General features: G+C 50.0%; 1 protein-coding gene across 1 annotated transcript in view; it reads right to left on the reverse strand.

The window, feature by feature from the left end:
• The window catches only part of CALB2 (calbindin 2), a 29548-nt gene extending 22461 nt beyond the window's left edge, over positions 1-7087 (reverse strand). Inside the window, exon 1 of the mRNA XM_058528635.1 lies at positions 6994-7087. Coding sequence (XP_058384618.1) covers positions 6994-7087 — 94 coding nt within the window. The remainder of the gene's footprint in view (positions 1-6993) is intronic.
• Positions 7088-27815: the final 20728 nt, after the last annotated feature.

Here is a 27815-nt window from a genome sequence, read left to right on the forward strand (position 1 = left end):
CCAAAGGAGTGAAGAACGGAATGACAGAGTGAAGGATTTAGAAAGTTTACAATTAACACCCAATCCTATGGATTATAAACCTTCATCTATTTCCTATTTTCTGTTAGTGGTTGCCAGGGGTTGGGGTTGGGAGAGAGAAGAGCACAGGATATTTTTAGGGTGGGGAAACTATTTTGCCTGATGCTGTAATGGTGGATACATGATATTACGCATTTGTTAAAACCATGGAAACCTGCAACACACAGAATGAACCCCAATGTCAATTACAAACTTGAGTGAATAAGAATGTATCAACATTGGTTCATCAATTGTAACAAATGTACCATACTCACGCAAGATGTTAATACCGGGAAAATGAGCGAAGGAGAGAGGGTATTTGGGAACACTCTTCTGCTCAATTCTCTGTAAACCTAAAACTCTTCTGAAAAAGTCTATTAAGTTTTAAAAAAAGGGTTGATTAAAAAGAAAAGCCAGAAATGGTTCAAAGACACTTATCTTTGAAGCCAGCAAGGTTAGCGTCTTCTCCTTAGAAAGACCACGCCACTGGCTTTACATTCGAGGCTGAGGTGGGGGGCCGGCGTGAGCCCCGAGTTGGTAGACTGGGTCTCTAATGACAAGTGACCACACCTCTAGGGACAGGAGGAGCCTAGACAAGTGCTACTCAAATTGTGGTCTCAACCAGCAGCTGCAGCACCTGGGAGGTTGTTGGAAATGCAAATTTTCCGGCCCCACACCAGCCCTATTGAATCAGAATCTTGGGGAGTGAGGCCCAGAAAGCTGTGTTTGTTTGTTTTTAAATTATTTTATTGAGGTCATATTGACTTAGAACATTGTGTAAATTTCAGGTGTAAATTATCGTATATCAGTTTCTGTATAGACTGCATTGTGTTCACTACCAATAGTCTAGTTTTTATCTGTCACCATACATATGTGCCCCTTTATCCCTTTTGCCCTCCCCCCATCCCCTTCCCCTCTGGTACAGAAATCTGTGTCTTAACAAGCCCTCCTGCACACTCCAGTTTGAGAACAACTAGCCTAGATGCTGTGTCCGTGTGGTCCTCACTAATCTGTGGTGCTCACTCATCTGTGTCACTCTCTGAGGCAGAATTGAGAGAGAATCCAGGAGGGGAGTTAGGCAGGTTCAGACTTCCTTGGTAAGGTGCACAAGAGAGCGTTCGTGAGGCCTGGCCACTTGGCTGTCTGTCCAGAGTTCCAATCTACGGAAAGGCAGATAGCCCTCTACCCTCTAGGCTGAACACCCTCTGGGACAGTCAAATGCTACCCTTTAAGGCAGGAAATTGGTTTCCTCAGGCTCTGCCCCAATATTAATATTACTTTGCCTGGTGCACACCATTTACAAAGAGCTTTCCTCTCCCCACCCCATCTGGTCTTCAGGACTCTGCCAGGTAAGCAGACGGGCGTTCTCCACCCCATGTTAGAGAGGAGGCGTTTGAGGGGGAAGGAGATATAGTCACACAGGTAACAGAAGTCCTGGACTAGCCTGGTTCCTGTTATTCACCCCAGGGATGACCTCTGTCCATATCTGCATTTGCCTTGGTTTCTCTCTTTGCCAGTTATACACACACACACACACACACGCACACGCTTCACCTAGTGGCTCCTGGGGAGGAAAAACCCAGTGCGAACAGCTACTGGATGAATGTGCATTCACGACTTTTAATCTGTGTTTCTGGGCTGTGCTACTTCTGGAACAGTGGCTCTGGAGCTGGGCTGGGTCCCCTGAACCTGTGGACAGCTGGCATCCCAATGCTGGGCCGATTCCCAGGCGTGGGGGAGGCCAGAAGGATGGGGCAGATTGGGAGAGAGAGGAGGGGAGAGAGCAGAGAGCCAAACAGGAGGGGGAGAGGGCTGCAGCCAGAGGCCCCAGATGGGACCGGCTGGGCAAAGGAGGGCGTATGATGCAGCTGGCCAGGAGGGCCGCCAGGGCCGGCACTGGAGAGGCTCTGCACTGGAAGAGCCTCACGCCTGCTCTATTAATTCTGGCTCCCCGGGTATTGCAAGGGATTCCCCTGAGGGGTCTCCTTAGCCCTGGAAACTTCCCCGAGGGGCTCAGCTAGCGAAACCACTGAAGTCTGGAGGGGATAAACACGGCCAGCAGGGCAGAGACGCACGATCGCTGGGCTGGTGGCTGCCCTGGCGAGGCAGGGTGAGGTCTTGTTTGTGAAAACACGTCCCCACGGCTGCCTCCCTGGAGGACCCAGCTCTTCTCAGACACAGCTGCCTCCACTGGCTGGTGCAATCTCCCTCCAGGAGGCGGGGTGCTGGGGCATGAGGTCCGCACAGAGGGCACCCAGCGCAGGGCTGGCACCCTACAGACACTCCACACCGAAGGGTGCTGGCAGTGAAACAAGCAGGGATTTTGGGGGTGAAAGCGGAGGCGGGGTGGAGGAACTTAGTCCTGGGGCCTACCCCAGATGGGGCAGGAGGCTGCTCCCAAAGAACCCCAAATCCTGACATCATGCCCAAATGAGACAGACCCCACAGAGATACACCGCCAGGGTTCAGAGAAAGCCCCCTCAGACAACTTTGACCTTGACTCCCTGCGCCAGACCCTCTGCCTTTAACATGCCAAGAAGGAATCATTTTTATAAACCCCATAATTATCTTACGAATAGCATGGTTATATTGCATTGTAAATGTCGCAGTATTTGTGTAAATACTTAATATATACCAGATATTTTGTTGCTCTGTTTGGGCATGTCTTCCTTGTAGTATTCCCAGAGCCTTCATTTAGTGTCTGGGGGCAAGCTCCCCAGGCCTCTCTCCGCCTCCGAGGGGCGCTGTCGCTTAGCTTTCCTCTTCTTCTCCCACCAGGGACATGACCAGGGCTCTGGGAGAGCCGGCCTGGGCTCCGTGTCCTCCGTGGTGGGTGGGTTTGGAGGATGCTACTGTTACTACCATCAGGTGTAGGAGGACAGAGGAGGGAAGACAGGGCAGGGCCTCCCTCAGCTCTTTGTGGTCCTGTCACTCATTTGCAAAGTCCTCAGGGCCCACACAGATAGGGAACAAGGCTCAGTCCCTGTGAGAGCCTTTGAGATCTCCCTGCGTCACCAGGACCATCTGGAGGCAGACAAAAGCCCAGAAGAGTCTAGGCAGATTCCCACACCTGGAGATAGGTATATATACATATATATACATATATATCTTTTGGGAGGAGGGAGAGTTATCCATAAAATTATTTTCTTTTTATATCTTCATTGTCTTGCTGATTACATAAGAAACCCACATGCTCTTGTAAAATTTTCAAACACTGTAGAAATTAACTTAGAAAGTAAAAGAAAATGCCTTTGAATTTTATTTCATCCCCTCTACAGAGAGAACCACTATGATTATGTTATATTCTTTCAAACATCTGCCAGCATACATGCTTCATTAATAACAAAAATGGGCTCATACTATGATAGTGTTCTGCACAATTTTTTTTAATCTTAATAATACATTTTTTACGTTTTCCCATGTCAGTGGGAAAAGCTCATTCTCACTGGTTGAGTAATATTCCACTGTAGAGATTAGCAATTTATTTTTGTGTTCCCTAGCAAAGCACATTTTTTCCCCCAATTTTTAGCATTCCAAAGAACTAAGTAATAGACCCCCTTGTTCATATAACTTTTTGCATGTGTACGAGTACACCCACGTAGGATAAATTCTTGCAGTGAGTGGAATTCGTGCCTGGTCCGTCGACCATCCGCTGGCTTCTAGGAGAGAACCCATCTTATCCCTACACTTTCAGTTGCTTCCAAATGGCTAGCAAAGGCTAAGGCATTCTGAGCCACAACTTGGTCCTCACGGACCTTCTGGTTGTCAGCAGAAGAGGAGCTGGTAGCCCATGTGGTCAGAACCACACAGAGAGGCCAGTGTGAGCTCTGAGCTGGGCATCCCTCAGCCGCCTGGATCTTGCAGAGTGAGGAGGCTCCTGACAAAGAAGTGACCAGGAAACAAGAGAACAGTGGACTCAGACATGGAAGGCTCACTCAGAGCACGGAGCGGCCATGTGGAAGAGCCCCAGCCCCCAACCGGCTCATAGGGTGGGCTTGGCTGGCGCCTTCCCTCCCTCTGCCTTTGAGAGACGACACTGGAACCCTCCCACATGCATGACCCTTGGCCCACCACTGAGGAAGAGTCAGGGGTGGTATTGGGGACTAGGAGATAGGATTCCTGGGTCCCCCACCTTCCCATTTTGCTGTGTGATCTTGTGATCTTTGCCTCTCTGAGGCCCGATTTCCCCCTCTCCAAACACCTGCTTCTTCCTTTCTCCACTGCAAGGATAACGATAATTTTGAAAATAATCTAACTCTTTGGACACAGTCACCAAGATGATGACTCTTTCTCCAGTTAGAAACGGGCTGAGTTAGGGTCAGAGCCCCTGACCCCATCCCCACTCTCCCTGGAATCCAGCTTCTCCTTCGGTGTCCTGGTCTCTGTTTACTACGGGAGTCCAGGAGGGGTGGGGCGGTGGCTCCCTCTCCCTGCTGGCTATGACTAACTGGGCTCCAGCCAGTTCATTCCAGGGACCCGGTGAGCTGCAAAGGAGAGTCCTCCTAGGGCTCTTTAAGTCTGTGAGCGGCAGGGGGCCTCTTAGAGTTGGGAAGAAGCCCAAGGTGAAGCAGAGGCCCAAGTTAGTAAGAAGGAGACCCAGAGAGGGCAGGGAGTGACTCAGAGCAGAGGTGATGAGCTCCCGGGAGCCTTTGGGTGTTCAGGAGGGGAAGGGTAGGGAAGGTACACAGCAAGGCAGCCCAAAGCCTAATTCTGGGTCCCTTCGTGGAATTCCAGTTTGGCTGTATCCTCATTTTCCTAAATCATCTCTGTGCCATCTCCGGCATTTTAATCTTCTTGCCTTCTTTCTCTGTTAGGTCCATGGTCCCTCCTTGGGACTTCCCTGAGGAGGCGAACAGAGAGGGCAATGGGATGCCTGGTGGACAAAGAAGCAAGAAGCAAGCATTCAGCTCCTCTTTCACATCGGAGCAGGAAGGAGCCAGAGGTACAATGGCTCTGGGGGTCTTGAAAGACTCTTAGGTCTAGTTCTCTCTTAGCTCTGCTCCAGCCAAGCCAAGGACTCCTTTCTGGGATTAAAGGGACTACCCATCACCTCTGAGGCTGGGTTGGGGGCTCTTCTGTGGGTGAGCGGGAGAGAAAGAAGGTGTCCAGAAACCAGAGAGGGGGAACAGGTGCTCGCTAGTAACCAGCGCCCCCATCACCTTGTTACATGACCTCGGAGAAGTCACTCCTTGTGTCTGTTGCCTCATCTGCCCAAGGAGAGTCCTGATCTGCCCAGCAGCCTCACGGTGCGGGATTCAAGATGTGATTGTGTTTTGAAAAGTACAAAGTTTCCGATAAATGTAAGGATTTGCACGATTATCAAGAGCACTATTGGTTGTCCCCACGAGAACAGGGGAGAGTAGAACTGAGTCCTCTGTTTACAGCTGACTCATCTGGCAGGAGGCCGGTGGTATAACCTTGGCCACTTGGTAACTTTCCTTGAATCATGCAAGTCTCTGGTGCAGATAAACTGGCAGGAGCACCCTTAGGGAATATGAATGTCTTCTGGAATACTGAGAGCTGCAGTCTTCTTACAGCCCTTTTCACCAAGGGAGTTTTATGGCACGAGATGGGGATTGGAAACATAACCCCTCCTTAGCCCCATTTTACAGATTCAACAATCTACCCACGTCCTTCATTAATTCATAGGCCGATCACGGTCCTAATTCAGGTATCACACGCCCAGTCCTCTGCACTCCCCCAGCTTTCTGAGTTGGCTCAAAGGGAACAAAACTTCACTCATTAGCGTCCCCAGACATTAACCCCTGCCTCTCTCAGCGCTCTATTTGGCCACCTTCATGCCCACCCTGCCGAGGTGAGGAAGGGAGAAAGGCAGAACAGAGTGAGCCACCACCTGATCCTCTCTCTGGTTCCCATCTTCCCATCCCCCACTCTCAATGCCCGGATACACACCCTGAGCCACCGCCCTGCCGCCGGTTTGAGAAGCCAGAACATTTTCGATGCCCACCCTGGCCAGGACCCCTGAGAGGGAAAGCAGATCACTTAATTTGTTCTGGAGTGGTGGAGATAAAGTCTCCAGCACCATCAGAAGCCTCGAAAGGAGGCCCTCCCTTTATGCCTGAGTCAGACCGTCACAGACTCTTGGAATCCCAGTGCTGAGAGCCACCTCCAATGGTCATTCAGTCCAGCGCTCAATTTTTGGTTGAGTGAATGTCAAGACCACACAGAGCAGAGGGTTGGTCACTGAGGCATTGAAGATTGTGCCTCCTCCCACCCCGAGATGGAGTCACCCAAAGCACCTAGGGTTATCAGCATGAGGGAGTCTGTCGGGCTGGTACCCCAATCTTGTCCCCACCATACCTGCTGCTGCTGTGGGTGGGACCCACATGCCCACCGGGGATGGAAAATGGGCAAAGGAAGCCCAAGAGGAGTTCAGGGCCCTGATGCCACTCTCCACTCCTGCCCGGGGCCAATCAGTCTAGGGAGGCCAAAGGTTTCCCGGCAAGATTCCCCAGCTTGCCCCAACCCCCAGGACAGCGACAGGGGGCTAACCTGGTGTTCAACAAAAGGGGAACTTGAGGAAAGAAAGGAGTGGGTTTTTGAGACCTGTAGCTGCAGCAGCTGAAGGCAGGAGATTACCTTGAAGGAGAAAGGCGGGGCAGGTAAGATGGCAGGGGGAATCATGGAGAGCCTTGCCGGCCCAGGCCTCCTCTCTGGGGAAGCTCCAACTTGCCCAGAATGAGGCTGCAAAAGCCGGTGGGCTCTCTGCCGTCGATGTCAGGGAAGAAAAGTTACTGACAGTTGTCACCAGCGCAGCAGGATGTCTCCCAAACTCGAGACCCCGACCTCAGCAGGCTCTGGGGCCAACACATCCCCTGGGGCAAACGTACGCCTACCCGCATCAGCAATGCCCCTTCCCCTCCGCCGCAGGTCCCCTGGGGGCGAACGGGCACAGAAGTTGGGAGCTTTACTGACCGTCTGCGTCAAAGTGCTTCCAGATTTCCAGGAACTGGGACGCCGTCAGCTCCGCCAGGTGCAGGTAAGGGGGCTGCTGCTGCGGGCCAGCCATGGCGAGCGGTTCGGAGACCTCAGGCAGCACAGCGCTGTCCCCGCTCGCCGCTCCGCTCCCGCACTCGGCTGGGTCCTGCGCGCCACGCTGCCCTTATATACAGTCCGGGGGCTGCACCCGCGCCCGGCCGCCAGCAGGGGGCGCGCGCGCTCAGGGAATCGGCCCGGGTCGCGGCGGGGCGGCGGCCGCCCGGGGGCGCCGCCACGGTTCGCGGGGGGCGCGCCGGTCTGTGCTGAGACCACGGCGCGCCGGGCCAGGGAACCAGGGGCTCTTCGGGACGAAAGGGAGAGAGGCTGCCCTTGCCTCTTTCTGACCGGCTTGAGTACTGCCACCACGTATTATTGCTAGCAGTAGCACTAATAACAGTAGTAACAGCAACACCACTAATCGCAATAATAATATGTTTGACAAGTAGTTAGCCCCTGGACTTTGGAATTCACTAGATCTCTCTCACGCCTCCTCTCGTCTGACCCTTCCACCGCAGAAAGAACAGGGAACACTTTTCTGATGAAGGGACTTGAGACTTCAAATGACTGAATGACTTACGCAGCAAATAAGGGGCTGAGCTGGAATTCGAACCCAGCTCTTTTCCCACGCTCTCATGGCCCCTTAAAGAGGTCCAGTCTTGGGGAGAAGCCAAGCATCCTCAAGGCTTTACTGGAGGGCAGCTGGAATCAGCGACACCCAGGGAGATCCAGATGGGAGTGGAGGAGAGGCTTCCACTGTCCCCTTGGGTCTTGGGTATTGCCCTCCCGTGGGTACCTACCTCCAGCCCTGGTACCTGCCTCACCCTGGATGGGCTCTGGGGGTTTTCAGACACTTGTTCAGAGAGTAGCAGAACTAGACCCTCACCTACCGGGTCTTAACCACGCCCACCTAGGGACGTCCTGGGAATGTGCCTAGGCCAGCCGCTAGAGAAGGCCCACCGCTGACTAGGAATGTTCTGCTCCGGTCTCAGAGAAAATAGGAGCAGCTACAGAAAGTTCCTAGGACAGCAGACAGGACTCCCCAGGCTGGGAACAGGGCGCCCTCCTGGTTCGCCCTGGGGGCCTGAGCCCTGGGGGCCTGTCCTGCCTTGTGCACCGTTACCCCCAGAGTGGCAGCTTCCTCCTCACTTTCTCTCCTCTCCCACTGAGTGACTAAGAAATGAATTGCTGCTCATTAACATGTGCTAATGAGTGTTAGCTGAACTGCCTTCCAAAGGGAGAGAGAAAAGGGAAGAAGGTAAGTGAGAATCAAAAGGAGGTCGCTAGGGGAGAGAGGAATGCCAGGAGAGGACCGAGAAGGGGAGGGGTGAGTCCAGCGTGAGCCTGGAAGGGGCAATACAGAGCGAAGGTTCCAAAACCACTTGTTTTTTGCCCAGAGCAAATGTGTTTAGAGTTTCCGGCAGGAAGAGACTAGGAGAGGAGGAGTCATAAAAAGCCAGCTTTTGAGGCCTGCATGCATCCCCTTCCCCCCTGCTACCAGAGAAGAGTCCTGGGCTGAGAAATTCACCTCTCTTGCCCTGCCTCTAGGGTGGCAGGGTGGTTCAGTGGTTAAGAGCAGGCACTCTAGAATCAGGCTCCTTGGGTTTGAATCCCAGAATAAGCAACGTGACCTTGGGCAAGTCACATAGCTTGTCTGTGTCTCAATTTTTCTCTTCTGCAAAATGGGAATGTGGGTATTTACTTCTTAGAATTGCTCAGAGGATTAAATGAGTTGGTGCTCCCTCTGCCCGTCATTGGAACCAGAGACCAGTGGTGGTTGGCTTGGCAAGAAATTACTTGGCCAGCATCCCTCTCCTGGGGTAGTGAATGGCCCCTGGAGGCATTAACCAAGAGTGAGGCCAAGGGGAAAGGTTAAATACAAGCTCTTAACCACTGTGCTGCACAGCCCCTCAGGGCCAGGCTCAGCCCTGTCCACCTGGGACACTGTCATTCTGGGTCTTCTGACCCACCTCCTGCCCCTTCCACTGGCCCAGATCTGTGTGGCCAGAGAGCCCATCCCGGCTCACTAAAGACCAAACCAGTACGCTCCTGCTGCTTTGGTTTTCCTAGTGAGGAAGAGAGAGTGGAGCTCCTGCTTCCTACTTTCCAGAGCTGCTGAGATGGCGGATGATGTGGGCTTGACTGCAGAGTGGCCACAGGGACCTCCAGACTCTGCACTGGGACAGCCCTGCCTCGTTCACTTTAGACACATGGTTGGAGTCTCTTTCTGGGAGGCGCATCCCTGAGTCTCCCAGACTCAGGCCAAGGGAGGGCCGCAGAGCCCAAGCAAGTCCCTTTGTCCTTTGTCCCCAAGCCAAATCCTGCAGAAGCAGTTACATTTAGGAGTTACAAACCCTGCTCTGGGGTCAGGCAGATGTGTGTTCCAAACCCACTTACTGGTTGTGAGGTCTTGGGCAAGCTATTTAACCCCTTTGAACTTTAGTAAAAGTAGAGGTAATCATACTGGTGGCACAAAGTCAGTGTAAGGACCAAAAATAATGTGGGCGAGGAGTTAGCTAGCAAGAGTCCTGGCAGTGGTACGTGCTTAATTAAAAGGTCATTATTCTTATTAACATAGGATGTTAGGAGGAATTTTTCTTGCTCTGAAATAACACAAAAGGGGCTAAGTACCCCACTTGTAAAACTACCCCAGACAAGCCAGGCACCTCTCATCTGCTGGCCTCACTAAGTCAGCCCCCCACTTCCAGCGAAGGCCATAGGCTATACAAGGAGAAGCCTGTATTGGGGGGGAGAGGAAGGAGCCTTAGTCTGCAGGGAGTACAGCATTTGTGGCTCCTCTGAAGCCGTGGGACCTCCAGAAGACCTCTCCAGGTCATGGGGGATGCCTGCCAGATGCCAGGGGACACTGGCAAGCCCACCTGGTCCCAGGGCAGAATTCCAGAGTCTAGGCTCCCTGTGGAGACAGAACTGATGCTGTTTCTGACTTCCAGTGGTCTGAAGGCCGAGGCTGTACTGTCCTGTGCCTGGAAGGAAGATGGGCGCAATCAAACTCCATCCCATTCTCTGCAGCCCTTAGAGGTTGCTGTGGCTCCTGGCAAAGGTGCATGGAGTTTAAAGAAGCAGCAGAAGCCAGATGCCTGCTGGTTGATCCTTGGTGTTGAAGGAAGCGGGGGTGGAGCTGAAAACTGCTCCCAGAAAACCATCATCCCACCGTGCAGGGTCCACACACTCCCCGAGAGGCCCTGCAGTAGCTCCTACAACCCTCAGGGACCAGAGAGGTAAGACGGGCTCCTCCCCTTTCTCTGCCCCGCCCCGCCCCCCGCCCTGCCCAGGGAGGCGATGTCTCCCAGCGGGCCCATGCCCCCCTCCAGGCTTAGCCCTGGAGCCGAGGCCCTCCTGCAGGGTGCGATGGGGAGGAGGAGAGCTTTGAGTCAGAGAAGAGATTAGAATTTTCAGCTGGACCGGATCAAGTTTAAATACCTGAATGCGAGAAGAACACATGGACTCAGGTCAAGAAATCACTAAGGGGTGGGAAGAGAGATTCAGTGAGCATATCTGAAAGCAGTGATGATAAAGACGAAACTCTTGCATGTTTATATCTCAGTGAATTGAGACTCTTGTAATTATTTTGAGATGTCTCAGGTTTTGCTACTCCTCCGGGACCTCCTCTCACATTTTACACCAATGGTGATGATGGTGATGATGATGGCCACGAGGACACCTTTAGATGCCTTTAAAGAGGGCTTTAATGTATCCTGCTTGGTTAGGTCCTCACAACTAGCCCACCAGGTGTGCAGCGCAAGAATTGGGCCCATTTTAAAGATAAAGAAACCAAAGCTCAGACCTGGCTGACCTGGCTGGAGTGGGATATCAAGAACGCTCTGGCTCCTCCAGTTGCCAGTTTCCGGGGTATATGGAGTCCTTGTGGACCAGGTGCCAAGCTCCTGGGCAACATGTACCAAGTTCTTCCCATGTCCTGGCCACTGGAGCCACAGGGCACCTCCCAATGGCAAGGAGTGATGCCATGTCCACTGTTTCCAGGAAGGCCATGAGTTCAGCTGGTGGCTGCTTCCTCCCTTCTCCAGAAAGGGCAGACTGGGTGCCATCCTTCCTTTTCCACCCCAGCCCACCGGCTGCATCCTGAATGCTGCGACCCAATACAGAGCGTCGGCAAGAAGACTCGCCTGACATGTCCTCTCCTCTGCCTCAGACCCCAGAATTGCACCCTCCCCCCCGAAGGGAGAGAGGCCTGCTGACTGTGAGATGGTGAGACGCAGGAGAACAGACGGCAAGACAGCTTCCCAGCCAGCATCCAATGGGCCGAGGTAATTGGTAGATCTCTCAGAGCCCCTGGTGTTATTTAGGAGAACATCAAAGAAAAGAATCAGAAGCCCGACCCGGTTCCTCCCTCTGCCTGGAAATATTTCTTCCAGATGTTGCTTCTTTGGTCTTTATAATAATGGTCAGGCCTGGTACCAGGGTGCCGGTGAGCTGGCCTTGCTTCCCAGAAAGGAGGATGAAAGAGATGCAAGAGCCCAGCCGTTTCCATGGAAACGGATCAGGTAGAGGGAGAATAGAGTCCAGAGGAACCCAGAGGTGGGAGCAGGACTTCTGAGTAAACTTGGTCTGAAACCTGAGAATCTGTGGACAAAATATTTGCCTCTGAGCAAAGGATTTGGGTCACCAGGATAGCAACAGGAGATGGACTAACAGTAGCTGGGGGCCATCGAGTGATACCCTCCCCCAACAGCTAGGGGCACGGGGCTGAGAGCTCAGGCTCCAGAATCCTATAGGCCCCTTTCAGCTCTTAGTTCTGCCTCTAACCAACAGCTCTGCCACATGATGGCTGTGTGACTCTGGGCAAGGTGTCCACCCTCTCTGAGCTTTCATTTCCACATTGGTAAAATGAGGATAATTCTAGGAACTTACTTGTGTGGCTTTTGGGAGAATTAAGAATGGTAATGCACGTAAAGGGTGGTGTAGTGCTTGGGACATAGTAAGCACTCAAATGTTGTTACTGTAGATGAGAAAACTGAAGGCAATTGATGAGTCTAATCCAATCAATACAGCCCATCCCCCTGGCTGAAGTGATTGGTTCACGGAGAGGCAATCAGAGATCATTTGAGAGAAGGCAGAAGTCCCTGCCACTGGAAGGGACTCCCTCTCTACTTGCAGACAGTCTGGTATAAAGCTGTGAGGTCTGGAATTGCTGCAGCCGTCTTGACACTATGAGTGAAGAGTCTAAAGTGAGCTGAGATGAAGAAGGGCACAGAGTGCAGACTGAGGATGAAGCCCATATTGCAAAAAGCAGGGCAGAGAGACTGTAAAAAATTGGGCCACATGTGACAGCTTTTGAACTGCTGGATCAAGCTGACCCTGAAGTATCTTTGAACCTTTCAGTTATGAGTTGATATATACCTGTTAGTGTTTAAGTCCATTTATGTTGGATTTTCTTTCATTTGCAACCAAAAAGGCCTAACTGATAATCCAAGAAGGCAGCAATTGTTTTCATGGAAGCTGGACTTGGGAAACCTTTAGGAACCAAGGCTTCTCTCTTTTTTTCTTAGGGCAGCAGGGTCTCTCTTTCACAGATTCTGTCTCCATCTGCACAGCTGCTTCCCTTTTTTCTCTCCCCCAGCAAGCGTCCTCATGACCTTGCTTTTCCTCACCTATCATAGCCACCTGGCATCAACTTGCCCTCAAGAGTCATAGCTTCCTTTTCCCCAGGATGGCCTTGGCCTCTCTGCTTCCCTATTCCAAATTCCTGAGAGAAGAATCTGATCAGTCTAGTTCGTCTTTTTATGTCAGGCCATTCATGTCATAGGTTGCTGTCCAGCTGTGTGTGGCACCCACCCCTTGATCCAGGCAGCTGTGGCTGGGGGCAGGGGGCGAGGGGAGTGGTGGGCGGTGCAGAGAGGGGCTGTTTCCCTTGGAGAGAGTTATGGGCAGGGTGGCACTAATTAACACGAGTATTGGGTGCTCAACGTGGAAAATTCAGTCAGTGGGACACGTTTGCTGTAAACCTGGGTAAAAAATACTCTGACCAATAAGCCTAAATGTAGAACAGAGGTTGACAAATTTTTATTGTAAAAGGCCATATAGTAAATTTTTTTGGCTCTGCGGGCCACAGAGTCTCTCTCTCAATTACTCAGCTCTGCTGTTGTAGTGCAAAAGCAGCCACAGACAGTACGTAAACAAATGAACATGGCTCTGTTTCAATAAAACTTTATTTACAAAAACATGCAATGGGCCAGATTTGGCCTGTGGGACATAGTTTGCTGACCCCGGATCTAGTAGATTGAATTCTAGGCTCTCTTGAACCTCTCTAAGCCTGTTTCTTCTATGAAATAGGGACAGTAATAGAACCCGTGTAGGGGGACTGTTGTAACGATTCAGTGAAATATGTATGTGAATTACTCAGCGCAGTGTCTGGCATGGAGTAGGTTGATATTGGCTGCTTTTATTCCGTTTGTCGTTCAGTGAGATCTCAGATAACTGGATTCTAGATCCATCAATTTGCTTTATGAATCTAGAAGGGACCCTTCATCTTCTCTGAGCTGAGCTGGGAGCTGACAATCCTCTCTCCAGAAGGTGAGACAGGATCACTAAAGGAAGAGGTTGGGGGATACAGAGAAGGACAGGCTCAGGCAAGGAGGGCAAAGGGAATGAAAGCTGCAGATGAGTCCTTGTCCACAGGGCCTCCGGGTGAGGCCGGCTTGGCCTCTGCCTGGAGACTTGGCCGGGAGCCCTGGGCTCCGTTTAAACAAACCTGCTCCATTTCCTGCCAGAACGGAACTACCTGGTGGCCAGGAATTTGGATCCTCTCACCGAGGATGGGAAAAGGGTCCCTAGAGGAGCAGTGTCCCACTTCCATTATTCGCCGGGGTGCGGCAGGGATGTTGGAATGAGGTATAAGAACATAAGGGCTGTGTTCCACTCATTCATGAGTTCATGTAACTCATTTAATTCCTTCATGCTCTCAAAAAACTATTTATTAACCATCTGCTTTGTGCCAGGCGCTGTACCAGGCCCTAGGGATTCAATGGTTAGCAAAACAGAAATGGTCCCTCCCCTTAGGAATTTAAAGTCGAGTGGGGGAGACAGACGTTGATCAAACCACACAACCGAACATAGAAATGCAAGCTGAGGGTCTAACAGGAGTCCTGTAACTATCTAGCATTTATGGGAGGCCATCCTGAGAGCGGAGTAACGAGGAGGAGGGGGGTGCTGAGCATTCCTGGATTTAAACCTTATGCACAAAGGCTCGGTGGTGGAGGAACTGTAAGACCAGTGGGACTGGAGCAGAGGGTGGTGGGGAGATGTGATGGGGGTGACTCTGGAGAGGTAGGCATTGGCCAGGGTCCATCTCCAGGGCTGGGGGGCATCTCCCTCCCACCAAGCGCAATCCCCTGGAGAAGGGTGCAGGTGTCACCTGTTGGCAGCCAATACCTTCAGCAGCTGAGAGGTGGGTGTCCTGCCCAGTGAAGGGTATTGGGCGGGGCTGCCCCCCCCCCGGGACCAGGTGCATCTGGGCAGTCGAGGCAGGGAGATGCAAGGCCAGCCACTCTGGAGCAGTGGCCAGTGGGAAGACCTATGTTCCTCTAAGTGACCTCCACCCCCTACCACTAGTTACCTGGTCATCCCTGCCCTCTCTCACACTCAGACACCACCTCCCACACACTCAGGAGATGGAGGCCGGGAGAAGATGGGAAAGAGCATTTATCCGAAAGAAACCAGCTCCTCCAAAAGTGTCCTTCTAAGAGAAACAGCCCGGTGGTACCATAAATTGGCAATTTTAAAGTGTGTTCCCTCCCTCCTGACCCCACTTCCCAGCAGGTTGGGGGAACTTGGGGAAGATTAGATCAATTACAGGAAATGAAGAAACTATTTTCCCTGCACATCTATCTGAATGAATCTGTGACCCTGCTCTGCTCAATTCTTCTTTGTCACCCCCACTAGAATGGAGGTGGGGACCTTGTCTATTTTGTTCATCACGTTTCCCAGCTTTCAGCACAGTTTGTGGTCCAAATGCAATCAGTAAATAATTGTTGAATGAATGACTGAAGGGCAACAGAGTGGAAGAGGATGTTTCTACTTATAGAATCAGAACCCTCTGGAAGCTCTAGAAATGACCCCTTGCACTGACAGGACTAGCTCAACTCCTGGCAATCAAGTGCCAGGCAACGGGCCCACTTGGGTCGCCCTCAGGAGGGCAGCTGCTCACCCTGCTAGGGGCTGCAGCACCTTCTGGTGAGGAAGAGCTGCCTAGCTCTCGTCCTCTCCCCTCATTCATTAATCCTCAGGCCTGGCTCATGGCTGCTCCCTGCCCTGCCTTCCTGATCACGTCTGTGAGAATCCCCTCCCAGGCCGGCCACAGGCTGGGGCTCGGGGGGAGCAGGCCCAGGCCGGAAGAGGCCAAGCTGGGGCACCTCCTGGAATCTTCGGCTCCGGCTGTGATCGCCGATGGTCTGACACAGGAGCCAGAAGCCGAGGCCAAGCCCAGCCCTGCCAGTGCTGGAGGGTGACAAAGGAGGAGGTCCAGAAGGAAGAGAGGAACAGAAGGAGGGAAGGGGAGAGAATGTGGTTTTCCAGGAGTCGCAGAGCTAGTTAGCGAGGTCTGGGCCTCCAGGGTCACCTGCTCATGGTAGTTGCCAATGGCACCCTGCCAAGGTCCCGTGGAACAACGGGAAAACATTCTCCAGCTGCTGTGAGTGTCGACTGCGGGGGCTCAGAGCTGCACCATTCTCTGGAGAACGCCACCTTCCCCGGAGATGCTCCCCTGACTCCCACCGTGGGACAACCTACAGCCAATGACTGACAGATACGGGGTGTCATGGCTTGGCCATTTTCCTCAAGGTGAGAGAACTCTATGGTACCGTTCATGATCTAGAGCTCCCCGTGGGATCCGGCTGAGGTCAGACTTCAACTGAACCCGCCTCTTTGCTTGGCATCTTCCCCTACCCCATCCTCTCCCCTCGCTCCTTACAGGTTTCTCCTGAGCCCCCTCCCTCAATAACTCACCTGCACCAGACTCCCCATCTCAGGCTTTGCTTTTAGATCAGAACTAAGACATGCTCTCTGACTAACATTTCTCTCTCGCCACTTGTTGGGAAGCCCAACTCTTCAGTCTAAGGCCCCAGTTTATGAGGGTATGTAGAAATAAGTGTGTTTTCACATGAGGGCACGGTGGCTTCCAGCGTCTCAGCATGTCAATGGTGTGCCAGCAAAGCGTTCCAGCACTGCCATTTATCAACTGTAGGAACCTGGGCCAAGGCTTTAACTTCTCAGAGTTTCAATTTTGCGTCTGAGGAGTTGGGATCATAATACAATCTTGCAGGTTGGCCATGAGATGGGGAGAGGCAGGGGAGCCGGTGATAAAGAACCTGGCTCTCGAATCGGACAGACCTGCCCAGCTTCCCAGTTGTGTGACCTTGGATGTGCTGTGGACTTCCCTAGTCTCCGTTTTTCTCATCCATTAGGGGAACATAATACCAGTACTGAAGCCACTGGTTCCTAAGAGTTCTAGGTGACAGGAAGCCCTCAACACGGGGCCTGGCCAACTTAGTGAAAACTACTATAGAAATTTATATGGCGTCTGCACAGACAAAGTCCCCAATAAGGAGGGAGTATTGTTTTTATTAATGAGGATGATGTGTCTAAAGTCAGATGGTAATAATAATAACGCAAAACTTTGGTAATTTGGGAGAAGTGCCTAAAGAGTGGCCCAGAAGTTTGGCAGATGGAACCCTCGGGGCTGGATACATCGGATGTGGGCTAGGGAGGGGCAGGCAGATGGAACCCACCGGGCTCACTTCTCAGTCAACTGGCATGAACTGCGAGGCCACTGTTCTGCTGCAGCCTGCCACTGGTGGCTTGCCTGCCCGCCAGCCCATTTGTCACTCTGTCATCTCCTCCACACTTGAAAGCAGATCCCCGGGGATCATGGACAAAGCACACAGAACAAGGAGCCACTTTTTTTCTCTAGGGCTGGAGAAGGTGAGGCAAGGGTGGCGAGCAGCAAAGAAAGACCAAGGGCTTGTCCTTGCTGAGAGGGCGGTTTGATGAGATGGGGAAGGTGCAAATTCCGTCTTTCATGAAGAGCAGCGGTCAGCAAACTGTGGCTCTTGGGCAAGACCAGCCACCTCCTGTGTTTGCATGGCCTGCAAGCTAAGAATGGTTTTTATATTTGTAAATGGTTGGAAAACATTAAAAGAAGAATAATATTTTATGAAAACTATATGAAATTCAAATTTCAGTGTTCATAAGTAAAGTTTTACTGGGGCGCAGCCCTGCCCATTCGTTTCTGTAGTGTCTGTGGCTGGTTTCATGCTACGAACGCAGAGCTGAGTGATTGCAACAGAGACCGTCAGCCTGCAAAGCCGAGAATGTTCCTATCCAGCCCTTTCCAGGAAAAGTTTGCCGACCCCTGACTTAGAGCATGAGGCTGACCGAGACTAGTTAGAAATGAAAGTTGCTTTTCCCTGCTCACATTTTTTTTTCCTCTACTATTCCCTCTCTTTTCAGTAACCTTTCCTTTCAAATGCTTGGTACTTTCTTAATGCCTGGCTAAGGCAGAGGGAAGAATCTGATTAATAAAATCAGCCTAAGGTGTTGGTGACTTAATGTATTGCACTCTCTTTCTCCCAGGAGATTGGACTAAAGGAATAAATCTTTGAGTGGTGGAATTTTAGGAACTGTGGACCGTGTGTGTGTGCACGAGAGAGAGAGAGAGAGAGAGAGGGAGGGAGGGAGGGAGAGAGAGAGAGAGAGAGGGAGAGAGAGGGAGAGGGAGAGGGAGAGAGAGAGAGAGAGAGATTTGTAATCACAAAAGGTGGAAGCTTCAGGGCTCTGGCCCAAAGGAAACACATAAATAGATTCTTTGGGGAATGAACAACCTGAGCAGTACGAGCCCAACTTAGTGGCTCCTGGAACCTCAGAGGACAGGATAGAGGAGGTGCCGCCCTTTCTGAATGTGAACTCTGAGTCTGTATGGTACGAGGCTCCTTTGATGACCAGAAAGCACTGGGAGGACATGGAATCTGTGAACAAGTCAGGCCAATGGGGCGCCACCTCTCCCCCACAGAGCTGCCCAGGAGGTCAAACCCCCATGGCTTGGCCAGAGGACAGGTGACAGCTGGCCTTATGCCTTTGTTGGCCTTGACACTTGCTCTGCGGGCCTTTGGTGCTCTGGGTACCAGCTGCTTGCCTTTCTGCAGCAGCATACCTTTGTCCTCCTCTCTGTCTGCTGCCTGGATCTGAAGGTCAGTCACAGCCGGAGAGCAGGGCCGGTTCAGCCTGGCTACCGCTGCTCGGCCATCCCACAGACCGCGGCCTCAGCCGTCTCGACTTCAGGCTCTAATTGGCTGGACAGCTGCCATGGGGTTTCACCCAGCCTGCCACATCTGGTTTCTGTTCTCCAAGTTGCCCTCCTTCCCAGAACCAGTGCTAGGTTCTGAAATGCCAGTTGTTATGGGCTGAATTGTATTCTGGCAAATTCATATGTTGAGGTCCTAACCTCCTAGTACCTCAGACTGTGACTGTATTTGGAAATAGGACTTTTAAAGAGGTGATTAAGTTAAAGCAAAGCTGTTAGGGTGAGCCCTAATCCAGTCTGACAGGTGTCCTTCTAAGAAGAGGAAACTTGGATACAGAGAGAGACACGAGGGGTGCGCACCATTGAGGACTCTGGTGGACGTTCCCCAGTGACTCGTCAAGTCGCTCCTAGGGGACAAAGACTGCTCTTCATTGACTCTGTGAACTCGGCACACTACCGGACCCAGGACATCTGTGGCTCCTCTTCGTGAGTGCTTTCTCTGAGGCTGGCACTGGGCTGGGCACCTCTCCTGTATGGCCTCATTTAACTCTGAGCTGTGAAGTGGGCATCATGCTCTTCCCACCTCCTAACACCTTGGCAGGGAGTAAACATTGTAATCACATTGTAATAACATGCTGGGCACAATGACTTGTGCATATGACAGCTTCTGTGGGCTTCATTTCCATCAGCTCACACCTGCTCCCTTCTTCAGGGACAACCTGAGCCACTTCACCTGCCAGGAAACCGGAAGTGCTCAGGCAGGGGCAGGCCGAGGCTGAGACTTGATCTGACATCACCGCCTGGCTTGGCCTCCTTCCCTTCCCTGTCCTGCTCCCCCTACCCCCTTACCCGTCCCTCCTGGCAGCATTTCCTTGATAATCACTTGACCCCAAATCCTTATCTCAAGTTCTGCTGCTGGGAGAGCCTGACCTAAGACTGGGCTGGCAGACGTTTTCTGCAAAGGGCCAGATAATAAATATTTAGTACATATTTCAGGCTTTGTGGGCCAGATAGTCTCTGATGCAGCTGCTCAGCTCTGCCATTGTAGTGCAAAAGCAGCCCACAGACAATACGTGAATGAATGTGTGTGGCTGTGTTCCAATAAAACTATATTTACAGAAACAAGAAGTGGGCCGTATTTAGTCTGGGGGCCATGGTTTGCTGACCTTAGACCGAAGACAATAGCCCTGGATGCTTGGCTCTTTGTCACATCCCCGTTTAATAGAGGAGGAAACTGAGATCCGGAGAAGTTAAGTAGTACGCCCAAGGTCACACGCTGGTGAGTGGCAGGGCTGGCAGACTGGCTCTGAAGCTCTATGCTGAACTGCGTCCTGCAGCAGGGGTCTAGTATGAATGACTCCGGGTGTCTTCCAGGGTGGAAGGAAAGGGGGTGCAGGTGAGAAGGGTCTGGTTGGCTTAACTCCCCTCCATCTCCAGTGGCAGATGTGACCTGGGTGGGGGTGGAGGTTGCATCTTCCCTGAAGTCCTGGGTGCCGTCCACTAAATTGTTAATCGGTTCCTTTGCCTTCCTAAGGCACTGGGTGGAATGAGAGGACTCCTGGAATCCTTTGTGAAACCTACGTGTTGGAAAGATTTTAAAAATAGCACCAGGCCCTCTGACAAGTCGAGTGCTAATTACTCCGATGCTCTGGCACCCCAGCCGACGTGCCGCCAGAGCACAGGCCTGGAGCCGCCCCCAGCTTTGGATGGTGAAGTCTTTGCGGAGAAGTGAGGTGAGGCTGCCAGTGTGCCCGGAATTTTCCAGCTCAGGCCAGGGAGCTGCTTCCTTCTAAGGGTCTCCAACCTGAACGTGATTCTAAGGGGGCTGTGGGACAACCTTGCTTCCTGCACGCATCACAGAGTGGGGTGGGGGCAGGAGGAACCCAGGTCCGTCATGCCCTGTGGCTTTCTGGCCAGCTTTGTGTGTGTGTAAACTTTCTCTTAGCAAAAATCGTTTATATTCATTGTTGTAAATGGTGCTCAACAAAAGGGAAGAAAAGCCACCCACAGTCCCACCCCCGGGTTAGCGATTTGTTAACATTTTGGTTTAATTCCTTCCAGTCTTTTGCCTATACATATATTTACATATTATTTATGTATCACAAAAATGAGATCGTCTGTGCACATGACTTCATTTCAATGACATGCTTTGACCGTCTTTCCATGCCCTTGCGCACTCTTCTACGTCTGTTAAAATGGGCGTGCCTGATGCACTCTTTGCGGGCATGTATCATCACTTCTTTATTTAGCAGTTCCCTCCTATTAGGGAAAAGGCATTGTTTCCAGTCATTTTGCTATAATAAACAAAGTAGCTAGATCTTCATTCAAGTCCTTGATGATCCCCTTGCATTGTTAGGTGTGGAATCACTGAGGCTTGGGGTAACCTTTGGGGAGGCTGGAATCTTACTGATCTGTTTTATATTATCTGCCGCTTCTTGACGAGGCATTCTAAGGCAGCAATCAAGGGCACATGTTCTAAAGGTTGAACAGCTGGGTTTGAATTCCAGCTCTGTCTAGAAAAAGCTTGGGACTTGGGGCATATTACGTAGCCTCAGTTTCTCTATCTGTAATGTTAGAACAATAGTCCCCAACTTTGTCATGTTACTGGGATAACGATCTGACTCTCTGCCACTGCCCTGGCCTGGTCTCTTCCTGCTCTTGCCCTTGCTCCTGCTCCTCCAGGCTCACTGATGGAACACATCAGTGGTATGTCCACCACAGGGCCTTTGCACCTGCTGTCTCCTCCGCAGGATACATTCTTCCTCCAGATTTCCGTATGGTTCACTTCCTCCCTTTCCTCAGGTCTTGGCTCAGATGACCCCCTTTCTGACCATCCCCTCTCCACCATTCTCTGTCCCTTTACTAGGTTTTATTTTTCTTAGGCCACTGTGACCTGCTGACACATGGCATGTCTGTTTGCTTTTGTTTCTCTCCCCTGACTCTGAGAATATAAGTTCCTTGAGGGCAAGGAGTTTGTTATTTGTTCATGGCCATGTCCCAGTATCTGAACTATATCACCTGTCGCGTAGAAGGTGCTGTAACAGAATTTTTGGAACGAGTGAATTTTGCATGTGAAGTACTGAGCACAGCGCCAAGCCCAGGCTGGTGTGCAATGAGTTGTTATTCACCTGCTTGAAGAGCTGCTGGAATGATTGGGAAGTTGAAGGGGCGTGTTCCGGGGGTCTGAGCAGCGGTGATGCTCTGAGGAGACAGGCGGGAGCTGGGAGGGATGTCCTGTTCGGCTGCTCCGCCAGCCCCTGGTGAACAGGGCTTGGGCTGGCTGGGCTGATGGGCACTGGGGAGGCGTGCCCACGGTGCCCCCTTCTCTCCTTTCAGCTCCCTTCTCCTCGAGGACACTGGCCCTCCTTCCCCAAACACAGCACAGCCCCTTAACTAATCTTCCCGGGCTGTTTGATTTTAAAGGGTTATCAGGCAGCGGGAAGCCTGTGAAGAACCAAGGGCCTTGCTTTTCCTACTCGCTTTCTTCTTGAGCTGCACGTCTCCTCTCTCACCCTCATTCTCTACACTGCAGTCACATTGAATTGCTCGCTGTGCCCTGAATGCTCTCTCCCGCCTCTGAGCCTTTGCCTATGCTGCTGCCTCTGTCTGGAGCACCATTCCTTGTTCTGTCCACTCCCTCACCCTATCTCCGCTAACTGTTGCTCATCCTGCAAGACTCAGCTTAGGTTTCACCTGGGAAGTACCCACGACCCCCTCCCCAGTCTGGTGCCTCCGCGGCCCCCACGCTTCTGTTCTCATTGTTTTTCTCACAGTGTGTTGTAATTCTCTGTTGTCTTATTGGCCCCCGACTAAACTGCCAAGGTGAACACAGGGACTCTGCAGTGTTCACTGTTTACCCTCGGTGCCTCGCCTGACACGGAGAAGGTGCTTGATATTGCTGAGTGCATGAATGAATGATGATGAGCTAGGCCCCTAAGTGTCGGCGGGGGACGTCATCTGGGTGGGACGCCTGCTCAGGGTCTCGTGGTGAACTGATGCCAGGGCCTGGGGTCTCGGGTTCTGTCTCCCAGGCCAGGCACTTCCACGGTTTCTGGGTAAAGCATCCTTAGGTGTCGGGGGAGCGACATTCTCCACTCGGTGTCGCAGCCCCGTCAGATTCCAGTGCTCCAGCCGGTTTCTCTAAATGTGGACATTTCACTCAGGCAGCAGCTGCCATGGTAACCGGCTGAATCTTAGAACCCGGGGACTGGGAAGAGACTAGAGACCAGGTAACTTTTTAGAGGCTCTTTTGAATTGTGCTCGTGTTTGGAGGCCCACGTGAGAACTGGCTTTGCCCAGGTGCCCCACAAGCTACACTCAGTGCTCCCCTCTCTGGGAAGGGATCCTCAAGTGCTTTCCCCGGTCATATTTGCCGCGTCTCCAGCTTATCCTCTTGGATTCCAGGTTGTTTGGGGCTCAGATGAGGCACACTGAGATTTTCCTTGGTACATTGAGGTGATTAGACAGGAGGGGGCATGGTAAAGCAGGGAGAGGAAAGTCACACTCACCTTTCATATTCTGTTCCAGTCAAACTTCCAAGTAACCATACAGGCACCTCCTTCTCCTGTGGCAGGACAATGCTTTTGAAACATTAACTCATGTTATTTCTTCCATGGCATTTTTTTCTCCCCATTCAGACTGTACGGATGTGTGGTCAATGTTTTGCAACACGTAATGGCTGTGCGTACGCATACAGCTGTTCAGGTTGTGCACTGCATAAGTCCCTCCAGGCCGTGTGTATGATGTTCCTGAGTTGTGTAGTGTGATAGCCCTGGGAAGGGATGTAACAACAAAAGCAAAACGGAGATGCTTCGGGGATTTTGCGCTCAAAAGTCTTGACCTTAGGGGAACAAAATGAACTCCAAGTATAGATAAAAGAATGAGAAAATGTTGGATAACTCAGAACAAGGATTCTTCAACATCCATCTAAATAAAGATTCCTTGGCCATCAGAGGGAGAAGAGAGTTAGTGGCTTCCTGAGACCAGGACCTGCACTCTGCAACCTGGGCCAAGTCCAGGTTAGGGCAGGGGGATGTGGCAAAAACCTCAAGTCAGTTTGCAGAATCCAAGAGTCTCAGTGACTTGTGCCCCCTTTCCCAGGTGGAGCTCCAGAAAAGAAAGAGCTGCGTGGTAAGTCTAGGCAGACAGGGCCTCCAAGGGTGAGGGGCAGCACGTGATTTCAGAGCTGTGGGCATAGCATCGGAGCCCGCCAAGGAGCTGCTCAAACTGAATGATCCTGTGGCCAAGAGGGGCCACTACTGAGTAGCCTTCTGTGTGGACCAGTGATGAGGGTGGCTGGGTGATGGCTGAATCCGAGGAAGCCTGAGTAGACAGGGGACAGCCAGAATCAGATCTCCCTCCGCCCTCCCCTCTTGGGAACTTAGATGCAAGTGTGTGGGGAAGTGGGGCTGGGGGTCCTCAATTTGGCCAAGATTTAGTGTCTGTTCTCTGGTGGGATGAGAGATCAGAAAAAAGATTAAATTGCATTAAAGAAAAATAAGATAATGTTTCTTGCAGTCAGTCCTGAGTCTTGGGTATAAGATTTGTTCCCACAACAACAAATTGCCTTGAGATTCTCAAAAAGAAGTCTCACTGGCTTATGCTAGTCGTTAACTTGTCAAAACGCGTGTGTGTGCTTTCAGACTCGGAGAATCAGAGTATCTCAGGTGGGACTGTCCTGTGTACTCTACTGGCTAGATCAGCGCCTAAAAGGTAGCCAGTGAGAATCTTTCTTAGCTGAATGTGCTGTGCGCTTTTGGAAAAATGTCATCTTTTTTTTCTGTTTCTTATCTATAAAAATGGGTAAATTCCCTCTCTTTTTGTGAGTGACTCTGAAATTCTCAAAGATCTTAAAAGAAACATTTAGCAATGCTGTTTATTAAAAAGCAATCCATGATTATTGTTTAAAAAGGGAGTCTTTGCCACTTAGGAATTCATTCTTTAATATTAACACATGAAATAATAATAATAATAAAACTAGTTACCTATACGGGGAGAAGGAACAGGTAGAGGAGACGGGGGCCAAAGCTGAGCTTCTCAGAATCAACCTTTTCTGCAGATTTGACTTTGGAACAGTGTAAATGTTTTACATGATTACAAAACAAAATTAACTCAGAAATGAAAATAACCATCTCTGAACACTGAAAGAAACAGTAAACACGTGAACCTAACTGTGTATCAAGTTGGAGGCACATAGAGAAATTATTTCATATGACTTTTAAAATGTGGTAATTTAACTGTATGTACTTAGTGGAATACATCTTAAGGACAAAAAAACTGAAAAATAGATCTTAAATTGTTTTCAGTAGAAATATCATTAGAAATAATATTGATATTATTATTAAAAACTATTTCACACACACACACAGTAAAATAAAGCAAATAAGTAATGGTGTTACTAGAAACTAAGATTTTAGCATAAGAGAGAAGAGATGCAAATATAAAATTAAAGACTTCAAGTAAAAATTCTGTAATTTAACATTTGAATTGGAAATATCCGTTTAAATTTATGATGTATTTTCTCTTTTAAGACACACACACATATTGTTTGTATTTCCTACATCTATAAACCCCAAAAGCCTGGAACAATGACCAACTCCATAGCAATGAGAAGTCCGAGACCCAGTTTATAGTCTCCAAAGCGTCTCCCAACCAACAGGGGGACATTTCAACAAAACGCAGTGTGTGGAACTTGTATAGATCCTGACTTAACAAAACTGTAAAGAAACATTTTGCTTGAGGAAGATTAGCCCTGAGCTAACATCTGTGCCCATCTTCGTCTATTTTGTATGTGGGGCACTGCCACAGCATGGCTTGATGAGTGGTGTGTAGGTCCATGCCCGAGATCCGAACCTGGGAACCCCGGGCCACCGAAGCAGCGCACGCCAACTTAACCACTACACCACCGGGCCAGCCCTTAGCTATGTTTTTAAAAAGAGATCTTATCTTTTAAAGATATAGACTAAAGTATTCACAGATGACAAACCTTGGTTTTGCTTCAAAATATTCTAGGGGGAAAAAGCGGGTGGAGGTATGGAAGAAAAAAATTGGACGTGCGTCGATCACTGGTTACTCGGGAGTTCATTGTACTAGTCTCTGTACTTTTTCAGATGTTTGAAAATTTCCATCAAAAATTTTTTTAAGTAGAAAGAAAATAAGAAGAAGGAAGAGGAGGAGGAGAAGAAAGAGGGCATTCCATAGATCTCCCAAACTGAAGGAATCTTAGCTTGTCCTCAAAGAGAGAAGTCCAGGCACCTTCAAGGAGCACAGCCACCTCTCTCTGCCCCAAAGGTCACAGTGCCTGCTGGGTGGAGACACATGATTGGTGACCTAGGCAGTGAGTTGGAAATCAGAGCAGTGAATTGGATAATCCATTTAGAGGCAGCTGGCTGAGCTGGCCTGGTAGAAGGACAGCCGTGAGCTGGGCACAAGTGGAGAGAAGTGGGGACCGGGACCAGTTCAGGGCCGTGATCCCTCTTTCCTCTGGCCGTGGCTTTTAAAGGGAACAAATCTTAGTTTTTCAGGTGGTACAATCCTACCTAGAACGTTTCACTGGGAAATATCAATTGAGCCAGGAGGCACTTGTGTGATTCCAGGTTTAAAATATTTTATAACAGTAATGTTTTTTTCACATTATGAAAAGAACATAATCTTAATAATGTATTTAATAATGTTATTAAATAACATATTATGAAAAAAATGTAATGTTTTCTGAAAGGAGCCAGATACAACAGGATACAGACTATATTATTCCATTTATATAAAATTCAAAAAGAGAAGAATGAAACTATCTTGTTTAGAGATACATGATTAAGTGGTAATTTTAAGGAAAAACAAGGGCCTGAACAAGACGGTGAGGAGAGTGGTTATCTTTAGGGGGGGCACAGCGGAGGCTATGATCAGAAAGGACGCAGGTAGGGCTTCTGGGGGCCGATACGAGTGGTGTTTACGAGGGTGTTTACTCTACAATTTACTAAGCTGCAAATCTGTGTTTTATGCATGTCTTTCTAAATGTGTTATATTTCACAATATAAATATAAAAACAATATACTTTGCCTGTAGAAAATTAGGGAAATAGGAAAAATTACAAAATAGACAAAGAAAGGTCACCTGTGATCCCTCCATCTAAAAGGAATCATTTTTGGCGTTTTGGTGTGAATCATTTTGGAAGGAGTTGAGCTTGGTGGTTAAGAAGTGGATTTGGGAGTTAAACAGACCCAGCAAGTTTCAGATCTTGGCCTCGCAACGTCGTAAATGCGAGAACTTGGGCAAGTGACTAAAATTCTCATCTACAAAGTAAGGGATAATAACAATACCTGAGATGGAGTGTTATCATGGGGATCAAATGAAATAATGCGTCAAGAACACCCAGAATATAACGAGTGTTCAATCGGTGTTAGCTATTTTTAGCTCGTTCCAATCTTTTAAAAAGCTTATGTATACATATTTACATATAATCTGTATATTATATGCATATATATAATCTACATATTTTTATGAAATTGTGATTGCAGTTTTTAAGAATTCTCACTTGAGACCATTTAAAAAAAAAGCAGTGATCTCTTATTGAAGATTTTAGAGGGACAGTTCTATACAATAAAGCCTGAATAATCTGGAATAATTTCCAAGGCTGTCTGTAACCTACGTGATTCCATCCTTCTCCAAAGGTTGAATATCTGCCTGAGTCTTTGCTTACACCGTTCCCTTTTCCTGGCATGTCTTCTCCATTTTTGCTGGTTGAAATTCTACTCATTCTTTGGCACCTAGCCCAACTGCTCTTCGATGAAATCTTCCTTTGTTCTCCCAACTGGGGCAGGAGAGAGTAATCTACCTGGGGATTTCCTGTGCTATGGAAGCCTCAGCGGAGAAGCACGCACTATCTCCTGCCTCCAAGGCACAGGTGGAACTTCAGTCAGTGTTTACTTTAATGGTGATGAACAGGTCCCTAAATTGCTTCTTGCTGATTTTAAATCCACTGGAAATAAGTCTCAGGTCGAGGCTCAGGGAGGGAATAACCTACCCAGACACTAGCCCCTTGAACAGAATTTTAAACATTTCAAGCTAATATGACTCCTTATGATCATCTAAAAGCTGAAAATATTGTGTATTTAAATATACAAGAGACATTTTCTCATGTAGAAAAAATCCAGAGATGGGTGTTCCAGGCCTGACAATGTAGGCTTCACAGTGCCTTCAGGCTGACTCTCATCTCTCTGCTTTGCCACCTCCAGTGCATGGCCATCTTTAAGTCACCTCATGGTCTAAAATGGCTGCCAGTGCACCAGCCATTAGATATCTATGCCAGGCCATAGCCCAAGTCATAGAGGAAAAAAAGGGGGAGAATGCCTTCATTTTTGAAGAGTCTTTCCAAAAGTACCATACAGTACTTCCATTTCCACCTCATTGGCCAGAACTTAGTCACCTGGCCATACCTAGATTCAAGGGAGTCTGGGAAATGTCGCTGCCCAAATAGAATTGGCATTCTGTT

Source organism: Diceros bicornis, chromosome 32 (genome assembly GCF_020826845.1).
Source record: "Diceros bicornis minor isolate mBicDic1 chromosome 32, mDicBic1.mat.cur, whole genome shotgun sequence".
NCBI lineage: Eukaryota > Metazoa > Chordata > Mammalia > Perissodactyla > Rhinocerotidae > Diceros > Diceros bicornis.